Here is a 24,744-nt window from a genome sequence, read left to right as displayed (position 1 = left end):
GATAGAAAGGAGCGTATATATGATAGAATAAGACAAAAGAAACCAATGAGAGCAAGGTAGGCAAGGAAACAAAAACAAACAATCAAAAGACAAAAGAAAAGGTTAGTTGAAAATAAAGCGTTCATTAATCCCGTTGGGACTAAGCGTGCCCAATAGGTGAATAAGCCGCATTTCTTTGGTCTTGCGACAATCATTGTTGCCGTTAAGCAAAGAAAGACCGAAAACAATGAAGTCAGAAAGAGAATGGTTAGCTAGATTAAAATGGCGAGAAACTGGTTTGGTGGGATCGTTATTGCGAATATCATAAAGATGATTGCAAATGCGATCACCAAGACGGCGGCCAGTCTCGCCCACATACAAAAGATTACAGCGGGTACATTTAATACAATGTACAACATTAGAAGTGGTACAAACAAAATGGTCAGTGATTTTAACAGTTGATTTAGGACCGACAACAGAAATGTGAGAGGCTATGTGAGGACAAGTATAACAACGTTTACGAGAACAGCGAAAAGTACCAGGTTCTTTGTTAGAGGGAAGAACTCCCTTGACCAAGAAAGAACGGAGATTACGATCACGTTTATCACGTTCCTATAAACGTGATCGTAATCTCCGTTCTTTCTTGGTCAAGGGAGTTCTTCCCTCTAACAAAGAACCTGGTACTTTTCGCTGTTCTCGTAAACGTTGTTATACTTGTCCTCACATAGCCTCTCACATTTCTGTTGTCGGTCCTAAATCAACTGTTAAAATCACTGACCATTTTGTTTGTACCACTTCTAATGTTGTACATTGTATTAAATGTACCCGCTGTAATCTTTTGTATGTGGGCGAGACTGGCCGCCGTCTTGGTGATCGCATTTGCAATCATCTTTATGATATTCGCAATAACGATCCCACCAAACCAGTTTCTCGCCATTTTAATCTAGCTAACCATTCTCTTTCTGACTTCATTGTTTTCGGTCTTTCTTTGCTTAACGGCAACAATGATTGTCGCAAGACCAAAGAAATGCGGCTTATTCACCTATTGGGCACGCTTAGTCCCAACGGGATTAATGAACGCTTTATTTTCAACTAACCTTTTCTTTTGTCTTTTGATTGTTTGTTTTTGTTTCCTTGCCTACCTTGCTCTCATTGGTTTCTTTTGTCTTATTCTATCATATATACGCTCCTTTCTATCACTTCTTTCTCTTTTACTCCGACGAAGGGCCAGCGTCCGAAACGTCAGTAAGTTTTTTCATCTTTTCACGGTGTATAATTCTAAAACGGCTGGATATGATTCCTTGAAACTCACTCATCAGCAAGGGCATGACTCAAAATACAACATCCTTAAGTTTGGACAAAATCCATGGGGGATTTTTTGAGACCGACCCGAAAAACTGTTTTTCGGGAATTCCCCATAACTTTTGCATAATAAGGACGATCGACATGCCACACCCAATATTTTAAACTTCAATCAATTGACCAATTTATATTTAACAATCAAATGGCTACAAAGAGAAGAAGTCTGTTTTAGCGCGCTTTGAATGCTATTGGTCGGAGCTTTCCGTTACTAATTTTAGCCACCTTAATCAACTCGTATTGTTCCATAGTACGTACATTCCTTACTATACAATAGACCTTAATAAAAGAAAAGTACACATTTGTACACAATCGAGGCTAGGACTGAGCAAAGGCGAACTCGAAATGGGAGTATTGAATTATTATCATTCTCGCATTCCCACTCATACGATAACCATTCTTATGGGAGGCCATTTCGATATCACGGCATGTCGTACCGTGTACGTGCTGTAAGTCAGTACCATATGTTGTCGACTCATACGATAACCATTATGGGAAGCCATTTCAATGTTACGGCATGTCGTACCAGGTACGTGCTGTAAGTCAGTTCCATATGTTGTCCACTCATACGATAACCATTATGGGAAGTCATTTCAATGTTACGTCATGTTGTACCGTGTACGTGCTGTAGGTCAGTACCATACGTTTCCCACTCATACGATAACCATTCTTATGGGAAGCCATTTCGATGTCACGGCATGTCGTACCGTGTAGGTACTGTAAGTCAGTAGTGTATGTTTCCCACTCATACGATAACCATTCTTATGGGAAGCCATTTCAATGTTACGTCATGTCGTACCGAGTACGTGCTGTAAGTAAGTACCGTGTTTCCCACTCATACTATAAACATTCTTATGGGAAGCCATTTCAATGTTACGTCATGTCGTACCGCGTACGTGCTGTAAGTCAGTACCGTGTTTCCCACTCATACGATAACCATTCTTATGGGAAGCCATTTCAATGTTACGGCATGTCTTACCATAAACATTCTAAATAGAATAAAATTCAAACTAAAGCTTTTTTTAAATGTTGAAAATGCGCTTAAAATTTTATTTGACCTCCGAGTAACAGCATTCGACCATACAGATTACGTGACCAAAATAACGCATTCACTGTGTTGCAAAAACAAAACTTGAAACTTATAATTTTACCATCATTTGAAGAGAAGTAGTGCCCTGAACACCTCTCTTTTTGCCGGCGACCATCGACCAAGCTCTCTCCACCACGCAATAAGAGAACTACCTTTCTTTGACGACTTAAATTTCGAGTACGAAAATGTCGGAACTTTTGGTTTTTGTTGTGAAATACCTTCTTGGTCGCTGTCTGTTATATTTCTTATTTTCGTTGCAGATGAATATCGATATTTTTCCTTAGCTTTTTCTCCAGGCATTGCTAGCTCAACTTTTGATTCCATAGTTCCTTCTGGTTCTTCCTCAACATTTGTCTGTTCAAGTCGTTGTCCTTTTTCAAACGTTTTATAATCTTCTTTCTTTAACGTAGAATTTATCAATGGTTTTTTCTCCTCAGATGAATGAAGAAAAGGCATGATTTCCACTTATATTTCGACAAAAACTGATACTTTAGCTTCACGAACTCATACTGAATCGAACTAAAAATCTGCATCTACACGCTTGAATTTGACACTTTTAAGAGTGTGTAGCAATATTGGATTAATGGTTTACCAACGATAGACGACATTTATCAAGTAGTAATCTGTTTCCAAACAAACGTGACACGTCATATCTCCGACTCTAAGGTCTCTTCATATGCAAACTACCACAATCCTTTTCAAAATGCATTTTCATATAAAATAGTTAGACTTTTCATATAAAAAAGTTAGAACTCCTTTGAGAATGTTATAAATCGCCATCATGCTTGAAGCCTATATACAGTCAATGTCATTAACGTTGTCCACCAAAGAAAGACATTTAGACCTCTAGACCTCTAGACATTTAGACATTTAGCCATTTTAGACATTTAGCCATTTAGACATTTAGACATTTAGAAATATCAAGTGTTTACTCGAAGGTTCTGGCATAAAACAAACGCTGAAATACCATTCTCCATCTTAAATCCTCACTAAATGGTCAGGGCATTCTGGATTTTCGATTCACGAGTTGAATTTTACATTTAAAGTTCAGGTTGACGCACACAAGGCAAAGAATACATAATGAAACACGTGATGTATCTTTTAGTCTAAATGTGTAAATGTGTCATGTCTTTTTTCGGTGGACAACGTTAATGACATTGACTGTATAATATATTGGTATTCATTTTCTGTGCAAATGTATTTGGTTTTGAACGCAGCATAGCCTGCGTCACATCCGGAATTTTCTTCGTAAATACGAAGAAAATTCCGGATGTGACGCAGGCTAAACGCAGCATTGCGTTTGACAAATTCTACAAAGTTGTTGAGCGCAACAGCTTGGGCTCAGTTCTAGACTGCGTAGCGGCGCACTGGGGAGGGGAACTAGGTAGAACTCGTTACGCAGCCTAGCGCAGTCCAGGTTACATACAATGCGAGTAGCCAGTGAACTTATAAAGAATCGCAAGAGAACCTTGCTTGGTCTATCTCTATCATCGTTCTTGTTCATCTTCAGTTCTGTCTTTCTTGAGCAAAGGTATCTTTAGCATGATGGGCCTTGAGGACACCTACTGCTTCTTCAACCTTGGCTTGCAGGGCTTCATGAGACTCTAACATGTGCAAGAGCTCATTGTTGTCAATCTCTAGCAACATGCCAGTGATTTTACCAGCCAGGTCTGGGTGGGTGTTTTGGATCAGGGGGAACAGACGTTCACCTAACATCTGTTTCTGTTCTTGGGGAGTTGCTTGTGCCAGGACACTTGGGAGAAGAGGCTCTTGGCCCTACACAATAACACAGGAATATTAGTAATGATAAAATAATAAATCGATTAATAATTAAACCAATAAACAAATGAGAGTCAAAGATTTTATCAGGTGATAAAAAAAAATAGTATTGCTGAGTCTCAATCAGCTGATAAAAGTCTTTGAATCTTATTATCTGCTCCAACTGGTGGTTAAAGACTGACCACCATGTGCTGTCAACCAAACCGGATTCAGCTGATGAACATTCCGCATGAGAAGGTAATGACGTCAATTGAAACCCAGCAATAGATCTTGTTCCTTGTGGTGCAATGCTTTCCCATTTCAGACTACACGTCATTCTCTGGAGTATCATTATTTTTTTGTTTAACGGTTGTACATGAGAAGATACATGAATATGGATACCACTCAAACAAAGTATCTTATTCTCAAGAGAAGGACTCATGATCTTCGAGTTAGGACTATTGTTATGCAATATTCAGTGTACATACCAGAACTTGAATGCTCTGCTGTGCATCTGCAGAAGGCTGGTTGCGCAGAGTCTGAGAAAACTTGTAGCTAGGTCTGACTTGGCATGATCCATCTGGTACTCTCTGAGGCTGCTGGGACATTTGCACATTTGGCATGCGTTGTCCACCCCCCTGCATGCCTTGAAGGACATCTGTATCTTTAGCATGATGTGCCTTGAGGACACCTACTGCTTCTTCAACCTTGGCTTGCAGGGCTTCATGAGATTCTAACATGTGCAAGAGCTCAGTGTTGTCAATCTCTAGCAACATGCCAGTGATTTCACCAGCCAGGTCTGGGTGGGTGTTTTGGATCAGGGGGAACAGACGTTCACCTAACATCTGTTTCTGTTCTTGGGGAGTTGCTTGTGCCAGGACACTTGGGAGAAGAGGCTCTTGGCCCTACACAATAACACAGGGATATTACTAATAATTAATAAATCAATCAATTAAAAAAATAATAAATTGATAGATAAATAAATAAACAAACTAGACAAAGATTTTATCAGGTGATTAAAATAACCTATTGACCCCAGTTAATGGACATTCTTGATGTCAAGTGTAACCCAGCAAGTGTAACAGAATCTTATTCTCAAGAGAAGGACACATGATCTTCTAATGGAAAAAATATTACATCGAGACGAATTACATCTATTGCTATGCAATATTCAGTGTACATACTGAAACTTGAAGGCCTTGCTGTGCATGTGCAGAAGGTTGGTTGCACACAGTCTGAGAGAACTTATAGCTAGGTCTGACTTGACTTTGTCCACCTGGTACTCTCTGGGGCGGCTGGGACATCTGCACATTGGGCATGCGTTGTCCGCCACCCTGCATGCCTTGAGGGACACCTGACTGTGGACCCACTCCCCTTGGTACAACTTGACGCACACCACGAGCTCTGGGTACCTGCCCTGCACTGGGCATGTTTGGTACACCAGGTCGCATCTGTTGTTGTGGTTGTTGCATGTTCCAGCGAGGGCGGACTTGTGGCATCTGTGGTCCAAAGAATGGACCCTGACCCTTTAAAGTAAAATAATTGTTTATTTCTACGCACATTGCATTATAATATTATTGCTCTGATGACTTAATAATAAAATAAATTACTACAATTATTAGTCTTGAAGTGTGACCCTCAAATTTTGATGTGTCCTTCACCAAATAGTATTTCAATGACTGTCATTCAAAGAACCAAAATAAAAAAACAATATTTTTAGGGAGATTCTAGACTGAATAAATAGATTTTAATCCTCTAATCCTCTAAAATCTTTAATTCAGTTCAACATTTCCCTCAAAATTTCCTCATGCATATGCTGCATTTTTTTCAACCTTTTTGAATTATAAAGTGACCTAAAATCTTTTTAAAGTTGGTCATGGGTAAACCTTAAAAGTATGAATTCTCTGAAAAATATTTTTGCAATACTTTTTTATGTAGTGTTTAATAAATGAGCAGGAGTGTTTTATCGGGTAAAACATGAGGTGTAGCCGAGTGGTTTTAGACCCGTTAAAACACGATCTGCGAGTTTATTAAACATCTTCGAAAACTCATGATGTATGTTCTCATATTGTACAGAATTCTTTACGAAATGAACCAAGTTTGATAGAGAAAATCCAAGTTAAAGTTTATGCAAATGAAGACGAATCTATATCAGATATAAAACTTCCTTCATGGTCATGATTTCTATTGTCTTTCCTTCATGAATTATTAATGAGTTTTCTAACACCACTTTAATCTACTATTAGTGTTCTCAAAACAAGCAGCCAATTTATGGTATTTTTGCCAACATTAGCTTTTATATTACTATACATTTGCTTTAATTCAGCATTCTCCAAGCTATATCCTCCCATCAACAATGTGAAAAACCCTCGAAACACAGGAGAAAAACTAACAAGCAACTAATGAACCGCCACCTGGCTAGCTCAGTTGGTAAGAGTGTCGGTCTGTTGTGCGGAAGGGCGTTGTTTAAGCCTCGGTCAGACCAACACTCAGGGTCTTAAAATAACTGAGGAGAAGGTGCTGCCTTTGTAATTACATCTGCAAATGGTTAGACCTTCATGTGGCTTGGATGATCATATTAATGGCGATCCCGTTCCTAATTAACTAGAGACATTAACAGAGGACCACAAGTTTATCAGTTGAATTACTGTCAAGTGTTATCCTCTATAAACAAAGTTAATTTATTTATTTATGAACCTACCTACTAGACAAAACAAACACTATTGGATTATTACAGTAACAGCTCCAATCCACTGAAACACTATTATCACCTAAATGTCATTCCCTTGAGTATTATTTCTTTGTTTCTCAGTACTAACCCTTTCTTTCAAAGGAATGACATGTGGTCTGAAACAGGGGAACAGAAAGAACTTTTTACAGCTAGTGAGTCAGGTTTATGGAATCAAATAATTTGGTCTTGTAATAAATGCAATATTCAGTGTACATACCAGAACTTGAATGCCTTGCTGTGCATGTGCAGAAGGTTGGTTGCGCACAGTCTGAGAGAACTTATAGCTAGGTCTGACTTGACTTTGTCCACCTGGTACTCTCTGGGGCTGCTGGGACATCTGCACATTGGGCATGCGTTGTCCGCCACCTTGCATGCCTTGAGGGACACCTGACTGTGGACCCACTCCCCTTGGTACAACTTGACGCACACCACGAGCTCTGGGTACCTGCCCTGCACTGGGCATGTTTGGTACACCAGGTCGCATCTGTTGTTGAGGTTGTTGCATGTTCCAGCGTGGGCGGACTTGTGGCATCTGTGGTCCAAAGAATGGACTCTGACCCTTTAAAGTAAAATATATATTTATTTCTAAGCACATTTCCATACTGGGAAACATGGGAACTTTAAACCCCCCTTGGTAAGGCCTTGTCATTTCTGTGTTTAACTATTGTGCATGAGAAGACTAAACAAATATGGATAAAATTCAAACAAAGAATCTATTCTCAAGAGAAGGACACGTGATCTTCCAATGGGAAAATACTACACTGAGAAGAATTAGGTCTATTGCTATGCAATATTCAGTGTACATACCAGAACTGGGATGCCCTGCTGTGCATCTTCAGAAGGCTGGTTGCACACAGTTTGAGAAAACTTATAGCAAGGTCTGACTTGGCTTGGTCTGCCTTTGTCTACTCTCTGAGGCTGCTGGGACATCTGCACATTTGGCATGTGTTGTCCACCCCCTTGCATACCTTGAAGGACATCTGTATCTTTAGCATGATGGGCCTTGAGGACACCTACTGCTTCTTCAACCTTGGCTTGCAGGGCTTCATGAGACTCTAACATGTGTAAGAGCTCAGTGTTGTCGATCTCTAGCAACATGCCAGTGATTTTACCAGCCAGGTCTGGGTGGGTGTTTTGGATCAGGGGGAACAGACGTTCACCTAACATCTGTTTCTGTTCTTGGGGAGTTGCTTGTGCCAGAACACTTGGGAGAAGAGGCTGTTCGCCCTACACAATAACACAGAAATATTAGTAATAATAAAATAATAAATTGATTAATAATTAAACCAATAAACAAATGAGAGTCAAAATAATAGAATAAAATAAATAAAGTCCTTTTTTTTACGAGGGTAGCACTTAATAGCCAGTGTCTAACAAACCTGTGGCCCTCATTCCATGATCGAATTGGAATTTAGGAGTTGATTTTTGGGGAGGGAGGAAAACCGGAAAACCTGGAAAACCCTCGAAGCACAGGAGAGAACCAACAAACAACTCTACTCACATACTACACAGGAAAGAACCAACAAACAACTCTACTCATATACTACACAGGAGAGAACCAACAAACAACTCTACTCACATACTACACTGGAGAGAATCAACAAACAACTCTACTCACATACTACACAGGAGAGAACCAACAAACAACTCTACTCATATACTACACAGCAGAGAACCAACAAGCAACTCTACTCACATACTACACAGGAGAGAACCAACAAGCAACTCTACTCACATACTACACAGGAGAGAACCAACAAACAACCCTACTCACATACTACACAGGAGAGAACCAACAAACAACTCTACTCACATACGACACAGGAGAGAACCAACAAACAACTCTACTTACATACGACACAGGAGAGAACTAACAAACAACTCTACTCACATACTACACAGGAGAGAACCAACAAACAACTCTACTCACATACTACACAGGAGAGAACCAACAAACAACTCTACTCACATACTACACAGGAGAGAACCAACAAACAACTCTACTCACATACTACACAGGAGAGAACCAACAAACAACTCTACTCACATACCACACCGGAGAGAACCAACAAACAACTCTACTCACAAACGACACAGGAGAGAACCAACAAACAACTCTACTCATATACTACACAGGAGAGAACCAACAAACAACTCTATTCATATACAACACTGAGCCCGGCGGGACTCGAACTCAGGTCGCATTGGTGAGAGGCGAGTGCTCACATCGCTACGCCACCCGTGCTTCCCAAAAAGAAAGATTTTATCAGGTGAAGAAAAAAACCCAGAAATTGCTGAGTTTCAATCAGCTGATAAAAGTCTTTGAATCTTATTATCTGCTCCAACTGGTGGTTAAAGACTGATCACCATGTGCTGTCAACCAAACTGGATTCAGCTGATGACATCAAGTGAAACCCAGCAATAGATCTTGTTCCTTGTGGTGCAATGCTTTTCCATTTCACACCACATGTCATTCTCTTTAGTATCATTTTTTGTTGAACAGTTGTACTTGAGAAGACACATGAATATGGGTACAACTCAAACAAAGTATCTTATTCTCAAGAGAAGGACCCATGATCTTCGAGTTACGACTATTGCTATGCAATATTAAGTGTACATACTGGAACTTGGATGCCTTGCTGTGCATTTGCTGAAGGCTGGTTGTGCACAGCCTGAGAGAACTTGTAGCTAGGTCTGACTTGGCTTGGTCCGCCTGATACTCTCCGAGGCTGCTGGGACATTTGCTTATCTGGCATGCATTGTCCACCCCCTTGCATGCCTTGAAGGACATCTGTATCTTTAGCATGATGTGCCTTGAGGACACCTACTATTTCTTCAACCTTGGCTTGCAGGGCTTCATGAGACTCTAACATGTGTAAGAGCTCAGTGTTGTCAATCTCTAGCAACATGCCAGTGATTTCACCAGCCAGGTCTGGGTGGGTGTTTTGGATCAGGGGGAACAGACGTTCACCTAACATCTGTTTCTGTTCTAGGGGAGTTGCTTCTGCCAGGACACTTGGGAGAAGAGGCTCTTGGCCCTACACAATAACACAGGAATATTAGTAATGATAAAATAATAAATTGATTAATAATTAAACCAATAAACAAATGAGAGTCAAAATAATAGAATAAAATAAATAAAGTCCTTTTTTTACGAGGGTAGCACTTAATAGCCAGTGGCTAACAAACCTGTGGCCCTTATTCCGTGATCGAATTGGAATTTAGGAGTTGATTTTTGGGGAGGGAGGAAAACCGGAAAACCTGGAAAACCCTCGAAGCACAGGAGAGAACCAACAAACAACTCTACTCATATACTACACAGGAGAGAACCAACAAACAACTCTACTCATATACTACACAGGAGAGAACCAACAAACAACTCTACTCACATACTACACCGGAGAGAACCAACAAACAACTCTACTCATATACTACACAGGAGAGAACCAACAAACAACTCTACTCACATACTACACAGGAGAGAACCAACAAACAACTCTACTCATATACTACACAGGAGAGAACCAACAAACAACTCTACTCACATACTACACCAGAGAGAACCAACAAACAACTCTACTCATATACTACACAGGGGAGAACCAACAAACAACTCTACTCACATACTTCACAGGAGAGAACCAACAAACAACTCTACTCACATACTACACAGGAGAGAACCAACAAACAACTCTACTCACATACTACACCGGAGAGAACCAACAAACAACTCTACTCATATACTACACAGGAGAGAACCAACAAACAACTTTACTCACATACTACACAGGAGAGAACCAACAAACAACTCTACTCATATACTACACAGGAGAGAACCAACAAACAACTCTACTCACATACTACACCGGAGAGAACCAACAAACAACTTTACTCATATACTACACAGGAGAGAACCAACAAACAACTCTACTCACATACTACACAGGAGAGAACCAACAAGCAACTCTACTCACATACTACACAGGAGAGAACCAACAAACAACTCTACTCACACACTACACAGGAGAGAACCAACAAACAACTCTACTCACATACTACACAGGAGAGAACCAACAAACAACTCTACTCACATACTACACAGGAGAGAACCAACAAACAACTCTACTCACATACTACACAGGAGAAAACCAACAAACAACTCTACTTACATACTACACAGGAGAGAACCAACAAACAACTCTACTCACATACTACACAGGAGAGAACCAACAAACAACTCTACTCACATACTACACAGGAGAGAACCAACAAACAACTCTACTCATATACTACACAGGAGAGAACCAACAAACAACTCTACTCACATACTACACAGGAGAGAACCAACAAACAACTCTACTCATATACTACACAGGAGAGAACCAACAAACAACTCTATTCATATACGACACTGAGCCCGGCTGGACTTGAACTCAGGTCGCATTGGTGAGAGGAGAGCGCTCACATCGCTACGCCACCCGTGTTTCCCCAAAAAGAAAGATTTTATTAGGTGAAGAAAAAAACCCAGAAATTGCTGAGTTTCAATCAGCTGATAAAAGTCTTTGAATCTTATTATCTGCTCCAACTGGTGGTTAAACACTGACCACCATGTGCTGTCAACCAAACCGGATTCAGCTGATGAACATTCCGCATGGGACAGGAAATGACCTCGTGTAACCCAGCAATAGACCTTGTGGTGCTGCTTTCCCATTTCAGACCATATAATTCCCTTGAGTATCATTTTTTGTTGAACGGTTGCACATGAGAAGAAGACACATGAATATGGATACAATTCAAACAAAGAATCTATTCTCAAGAGAAGGGCATGTGATCTTCCAACGGTAAAATATTATGCTGAGATGAATTAGGTCTATTGCTGAGCAATCTTCAGTGTACATACCGGAACTTGAATGCCCTGCTGTGCATCTGCAGAAGGCTCATTGTGCACAGTCTGAGAGAACTTGTAGCTAGGTCTGACTTGGCTCAATCCTCCTGGTACTCTTTGAGGCTGGTGGGACATCTGCTCATTGAGCATGCGTTGTCCTAACACCTGTTTCTGTTCTTGGGGAGTTGCTTGTGCCAGGACACTTGGGAGAAGAGGCTCTTGGCCCTACACAATAACACAGGAATATTAGTAATAATAAAATAATAAATTGATTAATAAATAAACCAATAAACAAATGAAAGTCAAAGATTTTATCAGGTGATAAAAAAATAGTATTGCTGAGTTTCAATCAGCTGATAAAAGTCTTTGAATCTTATTATCTGTTCCAAATGCTGTTCAAACACTGACCACCATGTGCTGTCAACCAGACTGGATTCAGCTGATGAACATTCCGCATGGGACAGGAAATGACCTTGTGTAACCCAGCAATAGACCTTGTTCCTTGTGGTGCAATGCTTTCCAATTTCAGACCACATGTCATTCTCTTTAGTATCATTATTTTTTTGTTTAACGGTTGTATATGAGAAGATACATGAATATTTATATACAACTCAAACAAAGAATCTTATTCTCAAGAGAAGGACACGTGATCTTCCAATGGGAAAATATTACACTGAGACGAATTACGTCTATTGCTATGCAATATTCAGTGTACATACCAGAGCTTGGATGCCTTGCTGTGCATCTGCAGAAGGCTGGCTGCGTACAGCCTGAGAGAACTTGTAGCTAGGTCTGACTTGGCATGATCCATCTGGTACTCTCTGAGGCTGCTGGGACATTTGCACATTTGGCATGCGTTGTCCACCCCCCTGCATGCCTTGAAGGACATCTGTATCTTTAGCATGATGTGCCTTGAGGGTATCTACTGCTTCTTCAACCTTGGCTTGCAGCACTTCATGAGACTCTAACATGTGCAAGAGCCCAGTGTTGTCAATCTTTAGCAACATGCCAGTGATTTTACCAGCCAGGTCTGGGTGGGTGTTTTGGATCAGGGGGAACAGACGTTCACCTAACATCTGTTTCTGTTCTTGGGGAGTTGCTTGTGCCAGGACACTTGGGAGAAGAGGCTGTTGGCCCTACGCAATAACACAGGAATATTAGTAGTAATAATTGATAAATAAATTGATTAAAAATACCAATAAATAAATAAACAAACAAACAAATAAACAAACAAATAAGTAAAAAATGAATAAATAAGCAAACAAATAAATAAATAAATGTTGTATTTTTTTTTCCATTTCAGACCTGGTGTCAAACCCTAGACTACCATGTCTTTGTTTAACAGTTGCACTTGAGAAGACACATGAATATGGATACAATTCAAACAAAGAATCTTATTCTCAAGAGAAGGACACGTGATCTTCCAATGGGAAAATATCACACTGAGATGAATTACATCTATTGCTATGCAATATTCAGTGTACATACCGTAACTTGAATGCCCTGCTGTGCATCTGCAGAAGGCTGGAAGCACACAGTCTGAGAGAACTTATAGCTAGGTCTGAGTTGGCTTGATCCGCCTGGTACTCTCTGAGGCTGCTGGGACATCTGCACTGTCACTGGGCATGCGTTGTGATAAATCCTCTTCACTAACTCTTACTTCCATGCTTTTAATTTAGAAATGTTAAAGAAAGTAACATTTGATGGCCATTAATTTGTTTTCTACATTTCTCTGATTTTTTTGACTTTTTTTCGAAACATTTCTTTGATCACTATTCCTTTTTACAGTTCCATTCAGTGACCACAAATAATAGTTCCTAGCCGAGGCTGGAGTTTCTGTGCATGATAAACTGTAGTTTTGCTATGTGCAGTACTCTGTAGCGCTCCTTTTCCCCTCGATGAATACTATATTTCTTCAGCGTTTAGCAAAGAAACGAATTTGGTGACCCCCATTTTTTATTTCATTTTTTGAACAAGAATATGTTGGGGTATGTCCATGCCAAGTTGAAAAAAATTCTGATTGCGACTTAATTTCTCTGCATCCTTAGAAGTCGTCGATAGAATTCTTTCTGGTTAACAAACATGGTTGTCAGTGTTTCAGACCAGTACCATTTGAAGTAAAACAAAAATGAGAGTCAAAGATTTTATAAGTTGATAGAAATCGCTGAAAACCATACCCTGTTTGGCGGCACGTACCTGTATAGCAAATATAGGGGAGTACCCCCCCAGGCAATAGAGCTAAATCATTGTAGTGCAAAGTTTTCACACCACATGTCATTCCCTAGAGTATCATTTTTTGTTGAACAGTTGAGAAGACTGAATGAGTATAGATACGATTCGAACAATAATCTTATTTTGAAATGGCATTATTTGATTATTAAGTATCGATTATAAAGTCTTTAAACCCTAACCCTAATCTCTACCCAAACTCAATAAAAACCCAACCTTAAACTTTATTACGGAATAGTGCCATTTCACGTAGTCTTATATCAAGAAGTAAAGTATTTTCAAGTCAGGTCTTCAAAGAGGAAAACCGTTATACCGAGACGAATTACGTCTATTTCTATGCAATATTCAGTGTACATACCGGAACTATGCTTTTAAAGCTGTTGGAAGTGGCATTTCTCTTTTGTAGTTGTTGAACATTTTGAGAGAATAGTGAGAAATAAACCGAAATTCTTACTAAAGAATAAAATTGACCCTTTGCATGCCATGTTAAATCACACAGGAAGACCGAAATAAAAATTGAAATTTGTAAAATCACAGGTAGCCCAAGCTTGGTTTCTGTGGTGTCATGTTATAAGGAAATGTATGGGGATTCTTCAAAAAAATTCAATAAAATCATTGAAACGTGAAATGAAGCCTCGAAATTTTACCTGATCACTGAGAAATAACACTTCTTTTACTCTGTGTGGTTATATTTTGAATTGTCCTATTTCACTATGACGTCACTGCTTGTTTATGTGGGGGATAGAATCGCCAAATCCATTAGAAAATTCAACGAAATTTGATCCTAACGAAACAGTTTAATCTAAAATGGCCTGGTTTTCAGATATAATATGTAATATTATGTACTAATATATTCTGAGGGTTCATGCAAATTCCATCGTTTCCTATTGTTTAATTAGCACTATTTTGTACTATTTAGTAATTAGTGTTTCACAGATTAATTCTTTGCACTCTATTGCATCGTTTTCAAAGCACTTGATTTATACTAAAATGAAGTGCTTGGCCGGGTATTCTGAAGTTGCTCCATGCAGTCTAGCCCAGTTTAGGTCTCGTGCAATGCGGTAGAGTGATCTTATATAGAATCACAAGAGGTCCCAGTTTTAAAGAGAACTTTATTTGAACTTGAACAAATTGTCACATCCGGTAAAAGTAAATACTAACATAATAAGTCACATCCATGTCCCACTTGTTTGGTCTATCTCTATCATCGTTCTTGTTCATCTTCAGTTCTGTCCTTCTTGAGCCAAGGTATCTTTAGCATGATGTGCCTTGAGGACACCTACTGCTTCTTCAACCTTGGCTTGCAGGGCTTCATGAGATTCTAACATGTGCAAGAGCTCAGTGTTGTCAATCTCTAGCAACATGCCAGTGATCTTACCAGCCAGGTCTGGGTGGGTGTTTTGGATCAGGGGGAACAGACGTTCACCTAACATCTGTTTCTGTTCTTGGGGAGTTGCTTGTGCCAGGACACTTGGGAGAAGAGGCTCTTGGCCCTACACAATAACACAGGGATATTACTAATAATTAATAAATCAATCAATTAAAAAAATAATAAATTGATAGATAAATAAATAAACAAACTAGACAAAGATTTTATCAGGTGATTAAAAAAACCTATTGACCCCAGTTAATGGACATTCTTGATGTCAAGTGTAACCCAGCAAGTGTAACAGAATCTTATTCTCAAGAGAAGGACACATGATCTTCCAATGGAAAAAATATTACATCGAGACGAATTACATCTATTGCTATGCAATATTCAGTGTACATACTGAAACTTGAAGGCCTTGCTGTGCATCTGCAGAAGGTTGGTTGCGCACAGTCTGAGAGAACTTATAGCTAGGTCTGACTTGACTTTGTCCACCTGGTACTCTCTGGGGCTGCTGGGACATCTGCACATTGGGCATGCGTTGTCCGCCACCTTGCATGCCTTGAGGGACACCTGACTGTGGACCCGCTCCCCTTGGTACAACTTGACGCACACCACGAGCTCTGGGTACCTGCCCTGCACTGGGCATGTTTGGTACACCAGGTCGCATCTGTTGTTGTGGTTGTTGCATGTTCCAGCGAGGGCGGACTTGTGGCATCTGTGGTCCAAAGAAAGGACCCTGACCCTTTAAAGTAAAATAATTGTTTATTTCTAAGTACATTGTATCATAATATTATTGCTCTTATGGCTTAATATTAAAATAAATTACTACGATCATTCTTGAAGTGCGACCCTCAAAGTTTGATGCTTTGTTTGCCAATGAGCGAAACTCAGACATTCCAACAGCTTGTTGTTGAACTAGTTTTTCAGCTGCCGCCAGTCAACAACATAAAAAGGTATCCAATGAATTCAAAAAAATTCCAGCTTGCAGCTTGTAACTACTGAGTTCCTTGAATATCGAAAACTGCAGTAAGCCCTGCAAGCATTGCACTTCAACAACAATGGTAATAAGACTAAAGTACTAGATATATTGACCTATAAGTCTCTCTTCAACTAGGTAGATGTTCTAGAGGTATAAATTAGCTTTAAAAACCCTATAAATTGTACTGTAGTTTTAACACCAGTACTAGCCCAACATACCGGTTGCATTTGAGGCATGTAAAAGCCTCCAGCTTGAGGGAACACCTGTCCAACTTGTTGTCCGGCAGCCTAGAATAAGATTGAAAAATAATAAACATTGTAACTCTTAAACTCCATGATAATATACTGAACATATAAGAACATCATTATGTACTATACACCAGTATAATATATATTAATTAATATTAATATATTATGTACTATACACCAGTAAATAATATAATGAATATATATGAACATTATTATGTACTATAAGCCAGTATTATATATATTAATTAATTAATATTAATATATTACGTACTATACACCAGTAAATAATATACTGAACATATATGAACATTATTATGTACTATAAGCCAGTATTATATATATATATAAATTAATTAATATTAATATATTATGTACTATACACCAGTAAATAATATAATGAATATATATGAACATTATTAAGTACTATAAGCCAGTATTATATATATTAATTAATTAATATTAATATATTATGTACTATACGCCAGTAAATAATATAAGGAATATATATGAACATTATTATGTACTATAAGCCAGTCAAATCAGTGGTCATGGTGTTGGTCTTGCAATCTGGTGATGCCGGGTTCGAGCCCTGCTGTGGCCACTAGCTGAGACTGTATTTGTCCTGATTTCTGATTAGTTCAGATTCAGTTTCTAGACCATGCTTGTAAATAGCCAACTGGTTTGCCTCCTTGCCAGTTGGGATTCTTGTTTCTTTGATCATTTCATTTTCAGTTTATTAATTGTAGGAGGGCCATAATGGAAACTACTGGGTTACCAGTAATGTATGTCACCCTCGTTAAATAAAGTCAATTTATTTTTATCTATTTCTATAGGGCAATACATTGCCGCCAATCAGAGAATATGAAGGTACCTTTATATTTTCTGATTGGTGGCAATGTATTGCCCAATTTTTCTGTTACAACTGTTGAATAAAATAATTTTTTTCAAAATAAAACATACCTGGTGCATTCTCAACCCAGAGATGCGCTGCATGTGCTGAGCAGCCAGCTGTGCTTTGCGCTCCTCTTTACGTTGTGCCAGAGCAACATACAAGGGCTTGGAAATGAGGATCCGTCCATTCATTTCTGTCACTGCCTTTGTTGCCTCCTCGGGTGATGAAAAGCACACAAAACCAAAACCTGAAAAACACAAGATGGAATTTTAAGAGGCGGTTATTGAAGCATAGCATCTCCTGTCTCTTGCAACTGGGCTATTTAAGATGACAAATAGGAAAGCTAAAAATATAGACCTTAGGCAATAATGACCATCTTAGATAAGGACTTAAAACCATAGGCCCTGTCTCCCAACCCTTCCTTTAACCTATAAATGGGGGACATAAAAGAACCTCTTGAATTATTTGTGTAAGTGTAGGGGATTGTATCCTGATCAACAGATTATTCCAATTTGGAGGTACAATAATAATATACTAACAATTCATTCAATATCAAAAGCTGCACGGCTGTTAATAGCACCTTAATATGCAGCCCCTAAAGTCCTGAAAATGCACTGAAATGTACTTACTACATGAGAACTCCCCATTATTATTGTTGAATAATATGCTCACTTACTTGAAGAATTATTTTATCACACAAAGAAAGACAAATTTACATTTAATGTCCTCAGTTTCAAGGTAATAAGGCAAATATCTATGGAGTTACGAGGAACGTAGATGTGCACGCAAAAATTTATTTTCTCATGCCAAGCCTTCTAATAAATGCATTACCTTTTCAAGCATTTGTGCTAGAGCACTGAAATATTGTCGAACTACTTATTATTTATGATATGTCTAATGTTGGCTATAATGAATCCAGAAATGTATCTCTTCTATGGTGTATTACATAGGGTCGATGGAACAGTAAAAATACACAGGTGATTATTGAAAATTGCGCAGGCTGATTGGTCAAGAAACTTACACTATCACACGATAAACACCTCCAGTGATAATCCAAAATGGCAGCCAGCCGCTTCGTTGCTGTTACCGGAAAAAATGTCTTTTATCTTCTTTTTTTTGAAAGATCACCTGTGTATTTATACTAAAACAATTGTCCCTATTTCACTATGACGTCACTGCTTGTTTATGTGGGGGTTAGAATTGCCAAATCCAATAGAAAATTCAACAAAATTTGCTCCTAGTGAAACAGTTTAATCTAAAATGGCCTGGTTTTCAGATATAATATGTGTTAATATGTACTAAAAAATATTCTAGTGTTTGCTGACTATTCTACTTCTCTTCGTGGATTGATGCGGGTTTTAGAACAATTTTCGGTGAATTTGCGTTGATTTGACCCCCTCCGACGACCATGATCCTTTGCATTTAAACAATAGATTGTTTTGATGTGACGTCATAGTGAAATAGGGCAATTATTCGCTGAAGGCGAATTGAATATCAGGGAATATTTACAGAGATGAAATAGTGTCCAAGAAATTTCTTAATACCTTTTGAGTTTCCTTTTTCATCTCTCATGACCTTGGCACTAGAGATTGTGCCATAAGCAGCAAACTCCTCTCTGAGCTGCACATCATCTATCGGGTCATCAAGATTTTTGATGTAGAGATTGACACCCTGGAAACGGCTCATACGCTCTTGTCTTTTCTTCTCAAATTCAGCTTTCACTTCAGCTGCTCTTTCAGCCTTCTTTTTGGCACGACCAGCATACAACCTGCGCCCATTTATGTCTACATTGTTGAGGAGTTCCACAGCCTGTAAGAATGCAATGCAAAGGGTTATGCAATTAGAAACGTGAAGCAATAATAGTACAAGCAATGAAACAGAAGAATCTCAAAGGAAGCCAGACTGACGGTATATAAGAAGAGCACCTTTCAGTCTACACCATCACCTGATGAAGACTAGCAGGAACAATTAGCTTTGACAAGTTTTTTTCGTAGTAGCAGTCGAAACGTTGTGGTCCAACTAACTGCCATGATCGTAAGACAATTGAATAAGTATAATCTTTGATTTATATGCACAATAAATAATTTTCATTTTATAGAATCTCAAGTTGTTGGAAGATGCTACCAAGCTGCAAATACTGTAAAATAGTCAATTTTAGCCTCTAGTGTGTAATGCAAATATTCATCCAGTTAGGAGCCTGCCTCTTGTGTTACATGTCCATGACATTGTTGACACATAAAAGATTGAGTGGTAAAGAAAAAAATAAAAATAGGGTCCGTTGAAGATATTAATTCAGCAGTGAACGAGCCTAATACAGCAAGACAAAGGTCCTACATTAAACACTGACGATTCGAAATCCAAGATTCGAAAATATAAAGATGGTTAAAAATTTGGCCATGGCTGAAGTATGACGATAAAAAAATGTTTTGCACAGAGTGTATAAAGAATGTAAAGATAAACTCGTTTACTACTGGTTGTGAAACGTTTAAGACATCGTCGATGGTACGCCACAAGGCTACAACTGACCATCAAAGTAAGATGTTGTGTTTTGTACAAATAATGATTATATTATTTTTTATTATAAAAATAAAAGACACGTAATTCAATTATATGATTATTTTAGATGAGAATACTGTGGGCCAGCGTAGCACTTATGAAATACATGAAGATATAAAAATATAGATAAGTTATAGTGCTTGGGAACGAGGTTATTCTGGGCAAAAGCCCTTGGAATTAAATTCGGAAAAATTAATTTCCAACCTCGCTGGGAATCGAGCCCACAACCTTCAGAATTGTACTACCGATGCTCTACCAGCTGAGCTAGTGGTCAGACTGAGAGCAGGTCGGGGTGAAATAGCGAGGTCGGAAATTAATTTTTCCGAATTTAATTCCAAGGGCTTTCGCCCGGAACAACCTCGTTCCCAAGCACTATAACTTATCTATATTTCTATATCTTCATGATTATTTCAGAAATGGGGAGTCATAATCATTTAAGTGCTATATGGTGCTTTAAATTTTTATATAATTCTGGCCCATGATAAATTGGCCATGGCCCATTGCACTCAGCAATGGCTCATGATTAATTAAAATTTGGGGCCATAGTCACATTCATAAAATTTTAAACCTGATCACTGGACGTCACAGCAACCATGTAGGGGTACCAAAACGATACATTTTGTATCTTCGGGGAATTGAACAAATTGAATTTATTTTTATACAAAAATTGTGCAGAAAGTTTCTATACACCTAAAATGGCACACGGCTGTGAGTGATAGATGAAAACAAGGCATCCAGGGCCAAATGCAAAGAAATAATATGGTGTCAATGCAAAGTATACACTTGTTTTGTCTTTCTTTTCTTCTTACATTTAGGATAGAGAAAATTTTACAGCATCAGTTTATAAGAAAATACTGTAAATTTGGCCCTGATTGCCTCTTTTTCAACCCGCCGTGCGGCATTTTGGATCTAGGTGTATTGCTTGGTATGGTCGCCTTGTTACGTGAGTGAAAACGCTCTATTACCCCTAAATGCAAAACTCTTTTTGTCCAGTTACAAGCACATCAAAAACCTCTTTGAAATGAGTAAAAACCCAAGGCTTATGACCAGGAATTAATGGTGCATGCACTAAAAACAAAGCCATACTTACTTTCTCAGCTTCTTCAGGAGTTTCAAAACTGATAAATCCAAAGCCCTTAGGTTTTCCTATATCATCAGTCATAAGCTTCAAACTTATGATCGTGCCGGCATCAGCACACATATCCTTCAGTCTCTCTTCAGTCAGTTCTTCACCAAAGTTCTTCAGGTAAACATTGGTGAATTTTTTGGGCTGGTTACCAATTTTTTCAGCACGTTCTTTCTTTGACATCCAACGTCCTACGAATCTGAGAAAAAAACATTCATACGGTATCGTTAGGCAAGACAAAACAAAACAAAATCGGAAATTTATGGTTTATTGAGACTTGCGCAGCATTTTTACTTCCGTTTGAGCATACCCCCAAGGTTTACATATATGTATGTTAGAAGAGATAACTAGCTAAAAACTAGAGTGAGCTGCGTCGGTGTTTCTAATGAAACAGTAATGATAAAAAGGTAAATTATACACTGTGAAAAGATGAAAAAACGTTTTCGGACGCTAGTCCTTTGTCAGAGTAAAAGAGAAAGAGGTGGTAGAAAGAGTCATATATGTATGTTAGTTTTGTGTTATGCTGTATGTGTAGTATAACTAAATGTAATGGTTTACAAGTATATAAATCATGCGACGTGTTGGATATATAGTGATTAGGTCTAGGATAACATGGTTGGTGTAGGGTGGTTTGGGTAGTTTAAAGTAAGATGGGTGTTCTAGTGTAGCATCGGTGTTGTATGGTAGCAGAATTGATCTAGGGTAGCATAAGTGGTCTTTATATTAAGGTCTCATACTTTCGCAAGGGGCCCACATTTAAGTCTCTTCAAAGTTAGCACACAAGTTAAGTTCATTTGATGGTCTTTTTCACACATGAAGATTTTTCTCTGGTTTTCTTCCCTCCATATAAAACACACGAGTTGAGTGCACAGAATATTCAAATGTTCCATGGGTTATCTAGTGTAGCATGGATGTTGTATGACCAAGAGTCAATCACAGTTAATGAATAGGAAATCTTCAAGGAATTCAAAATCTAGTTCCAGAATACACTGATTCTGCAATGATTCATGTCCCCCCTAGATACTGTCACTACGTCGGACAAGCGAATATGTGTTTTTGATATACAGCATGGAACAGACACTAATTGTGGGAAATCGTAAATATCTGTATTTTAAAGGAAAATTAAGAATACAATTGATTAAATACCGAAAACTCTCATCAATTCAAGTTCGTTGGTCGGACATTTTGTATTCTGTTGGGAAAACTACTCATCATTTTGGCGGGCAAAAAAACTGTCCTTTTTTAATGAGGGTAGCACTTAATAGCCAGTAGCTAACAAACCTGTGGCCCTCATTCTGTGATCGAATTGGAATTTAGGAGTGGATTTTTGCGGAGGGAGGAAAACTGGAGAACACGGAAAACCCTCGAAGGAAAGGAGAAAACCAACAAACGACTCTACTCATATACAACACCGGACCCGGGTGAACTTGAACTCAGATCACATTGATGAGAGGCGAGCGCTCACTCCGCTACGCCACCCGTGGGCACTCAAGCATAGCCAGGATTGGTCTATTGCTTGGTAAGGTGGTCTTCCTATTCCAGATAGTGGAGATCCTCTTGTTTGAACAGAATACAAGAGGAAATGAAAAGTAAAATGAACAAAAGAGAGATTAAACAGTAAAATTCCCCTTAAATGTTGGCATACAACTTATTTCTATCAATCTCAAAGATGGTTGTTCATTTGTTCGTTAAAGGCAAACGTTTTCAACCCAACTCTTTTGAGAACGCAGCTAAGCATTCCAAAGCAATAACAAGACTTGTATTAATTGTTTAGTGTTACTTAGAGAGTATACTCACACTTTCTTATCGTTCAACAATTTTCCATCCACCTTAAGTATAGCCTTGTCTGCATCCTCTCCCTTCTCAAAATGAACAAAGCCATAGCCTTTGGGGTTCCCAAGATCATCGACTGCAATCTTACAGGAAAGAATGTTTCCAAAGGCACTAAAGGTATCGTAAAGGGACTTGTTGTCAATACTCTTGTCTAAGTTCTTGATAAAAATATTGCCAACGCCTGACTTTCTAAGGGAAGGATCTCGCTGCTGCCACATGATACGACATGGTCTTCCCTTGATTGGATCGAAGTTCATCGTATCTAGAGCTCTCTCCGCTATAAAAACACACCAACTACGACTATTAATATATAAATAAAGGATATCATGGGTAAAAGTAGGTATTAAAGGAATATTTAGCTTCGTATTTGAGACAGAAACTCGATTTTTTACTACGCCATTGAATGTTGAGAAGAACGACTTACCGTTGGCTGGTTGTTGGAAGTTTACGTACGCATAGCCCAAAGATCTTCTCGTTACTAGATCACGACAAACACGGATAGATAGAACAGGACCAGAAGTGCTGAACTTCTCGTAAAGCATAGCTTCAGTAACATCAGGAGCTAAATCTCCAACGTATAGAGACGCCATTGGGTAGTTAGGACCGGCCGAGGGATTCATCTTGACTCGTCTTGAATATTCTTCGTTTTCGTGAGGAAAAAGCTCTCTTTTTTTTGGTCTTGGACAATTCCAAAGACTGTTTTAAACCTTTTGTGATTTTTTTGGTAGTTTTTGTGGTGTTTTTTAGATTTTTTTTGGCGGTTTTAGCCTGATAAATTCAGCTAAAATCCGCTTTGAAATTCTCTTGAGTTGAAGCTCAAACGACGTGAACACACGAGTGGGAGGAAGAACCTACCGAGCATGCTCTATAAATACTACCGCAGCGCAACACGCCGTGGACTCAGCAAATTCCTCGCACCTGATTGGTTAATCTGTACCACTTGGTGACTTCCGGTATTACGTCATGCGGGAGTGAGGGTTCACACACGTGTAGCTACCCAAGAGGGGGATCTTAGAGGGAAGACTCTTTCACTTCCTCGTAGAAATTATTGGGAAATTATTTTACTTATTTTATATAGTTTATGAACTGAAGATTCCTGGTAGGTATCATTAAGTTTATTTTAATGTCAAAAAAGAGGTTTAGAAGAGTCATTCATTTACAGAAACGAATAGCATTTTCTCTATCGTGAAATTAGGTAAAATGAAACTAAGAACGAAATTGTGAAAAAAAATATAAAAAAATTTCTCTGTATATAATGAATACAAAACGCAAATAGAACAATTCGTAAATTAAAATAAATGTTGATCGCGATGTTATTCTTTGCATGTTATTTTTGACATTTTAAAATATTGAGGATGCAAGTTTTCGCTCTCTTAGCTGTGAAAAGTAGTTAGCTTTAAGATATGTTGACGACAACATCGTTAGAGCTAACCAGTCGTGTTTATATTCAGTTATTTTCTGGTGCTTAAAAACACTTCACAATTATTCACGTTAACAGCGGCAACCGTTTTGTTGAGACCTGCCATAATTAGGTCTGTTACTGGGAGGGGTTTGGGCGAAACCATTTCAAGTTCCCCTAAGTAAGTAAGTAATTTATTTACACGTTGACACACAGGAGCTTACAATAAAGTCTCAAGCCGTCATTTTTTAAATAATATATTTTTTCTTTATTTTCGATCATTATATATCCCTAGCACTAATTTATCT

The 24,744-nt window shown here is 38.6% G+C and overlaps 1 protein-coding gene across 1 annotated transcript; it reads right to left on the bottom strand.

Moving 5' to 3' along the window:
* Positions 1 to 1,440: 1,440 nt before the first annotated feature.
* LOC116287372 (uncharacterized) lies at positions 1,441 to 23,894 on the bottom strand. Its single transcript, XM_089028740.1, has 16 exons — positions 23,462 to 23,894; positions 23,002 to 23,314; positions 21,169 to 21,403; positions 19,067 to 19,331; positions 17,591 to 17,769; positions 16,601 to 16,669; positions 15,804 to 16,145; positions 15,258 to 15,524; positions 12,522 to 12,938; positions 11,818 to 12,027; positions 9,539 to 9,955; positions 7,725 to 8,144; positions 7,135 to 7,476; positions 5,371 to 5,712; positions 4,675 to 5,091; positions 1,441 to 4,204 (listed from the first exon to the last, which is right to left on the bottom strand). Exons 1-16 carry the CDS (start codon positions 23,655 to 23,657, stop codon positions 3,935 to 3,937), a joined length of 4,701 nt encoding a protein of 1,566 aa, XP_088884866.1. The 5' UTR covers positions 23,658 to 23,894; the 3' UTR covers positions 1,441 to 3,934.
* Positions 23,895 to 24,744: the final 850 nt, after the last annotated feature.

This window comes from Actinia tenebrosa, unplaced genomic scaffold, assembly GCF_029948245.1.
Source record: "Actinia tenebrosa isolate PJP-AT-01 unplaced genomic scaffold, QUT_ActTen_1.0 PGA_scaffold13__45_contigs__length_12533684, whole genome shotgun sequence".
In the NCBI taxonomy this organism is placed as follows: domain Eukaryota; kingdom Metazoa; phylum Cnidaria; class Anthozoa; order Actiniaria; family Actiniidae; genus Actinia; species Actinia tenebrosa.
Note: the sequence above shows the minus strand (reverse complement) of the source record. Positions and strands in the feature narration are given on the sequence as shown.

What these genes read in the sequence shown, in the direction of transcription:
- LOC116287372 (XM_089028740.1), bottom strand. Translation starts at nt 23,657, where the DNA reads ATGAATCCCTCGGCCGGTCCTAACTACCCAATGGCGTCTCTATACGTT. An exon ending in CTTCCAACAACCAGCCAACG is followed by an intron (nt 23,315 to 23,461) that starts GTAAGTCGTTCT and finishes GTGTTTTTATAG; the next exon opens with CGGAGAGAGCTCTAGATACG. An exon ending in ACATGCCTCAAATGCAACCG is followed by an intron (nt 16,146 to 16,600) that starts GTATGTTGGGCT and finishes TTTACTTTAAAG; the next exon opens with GGTCAGGGTCCTTTCTTTGG.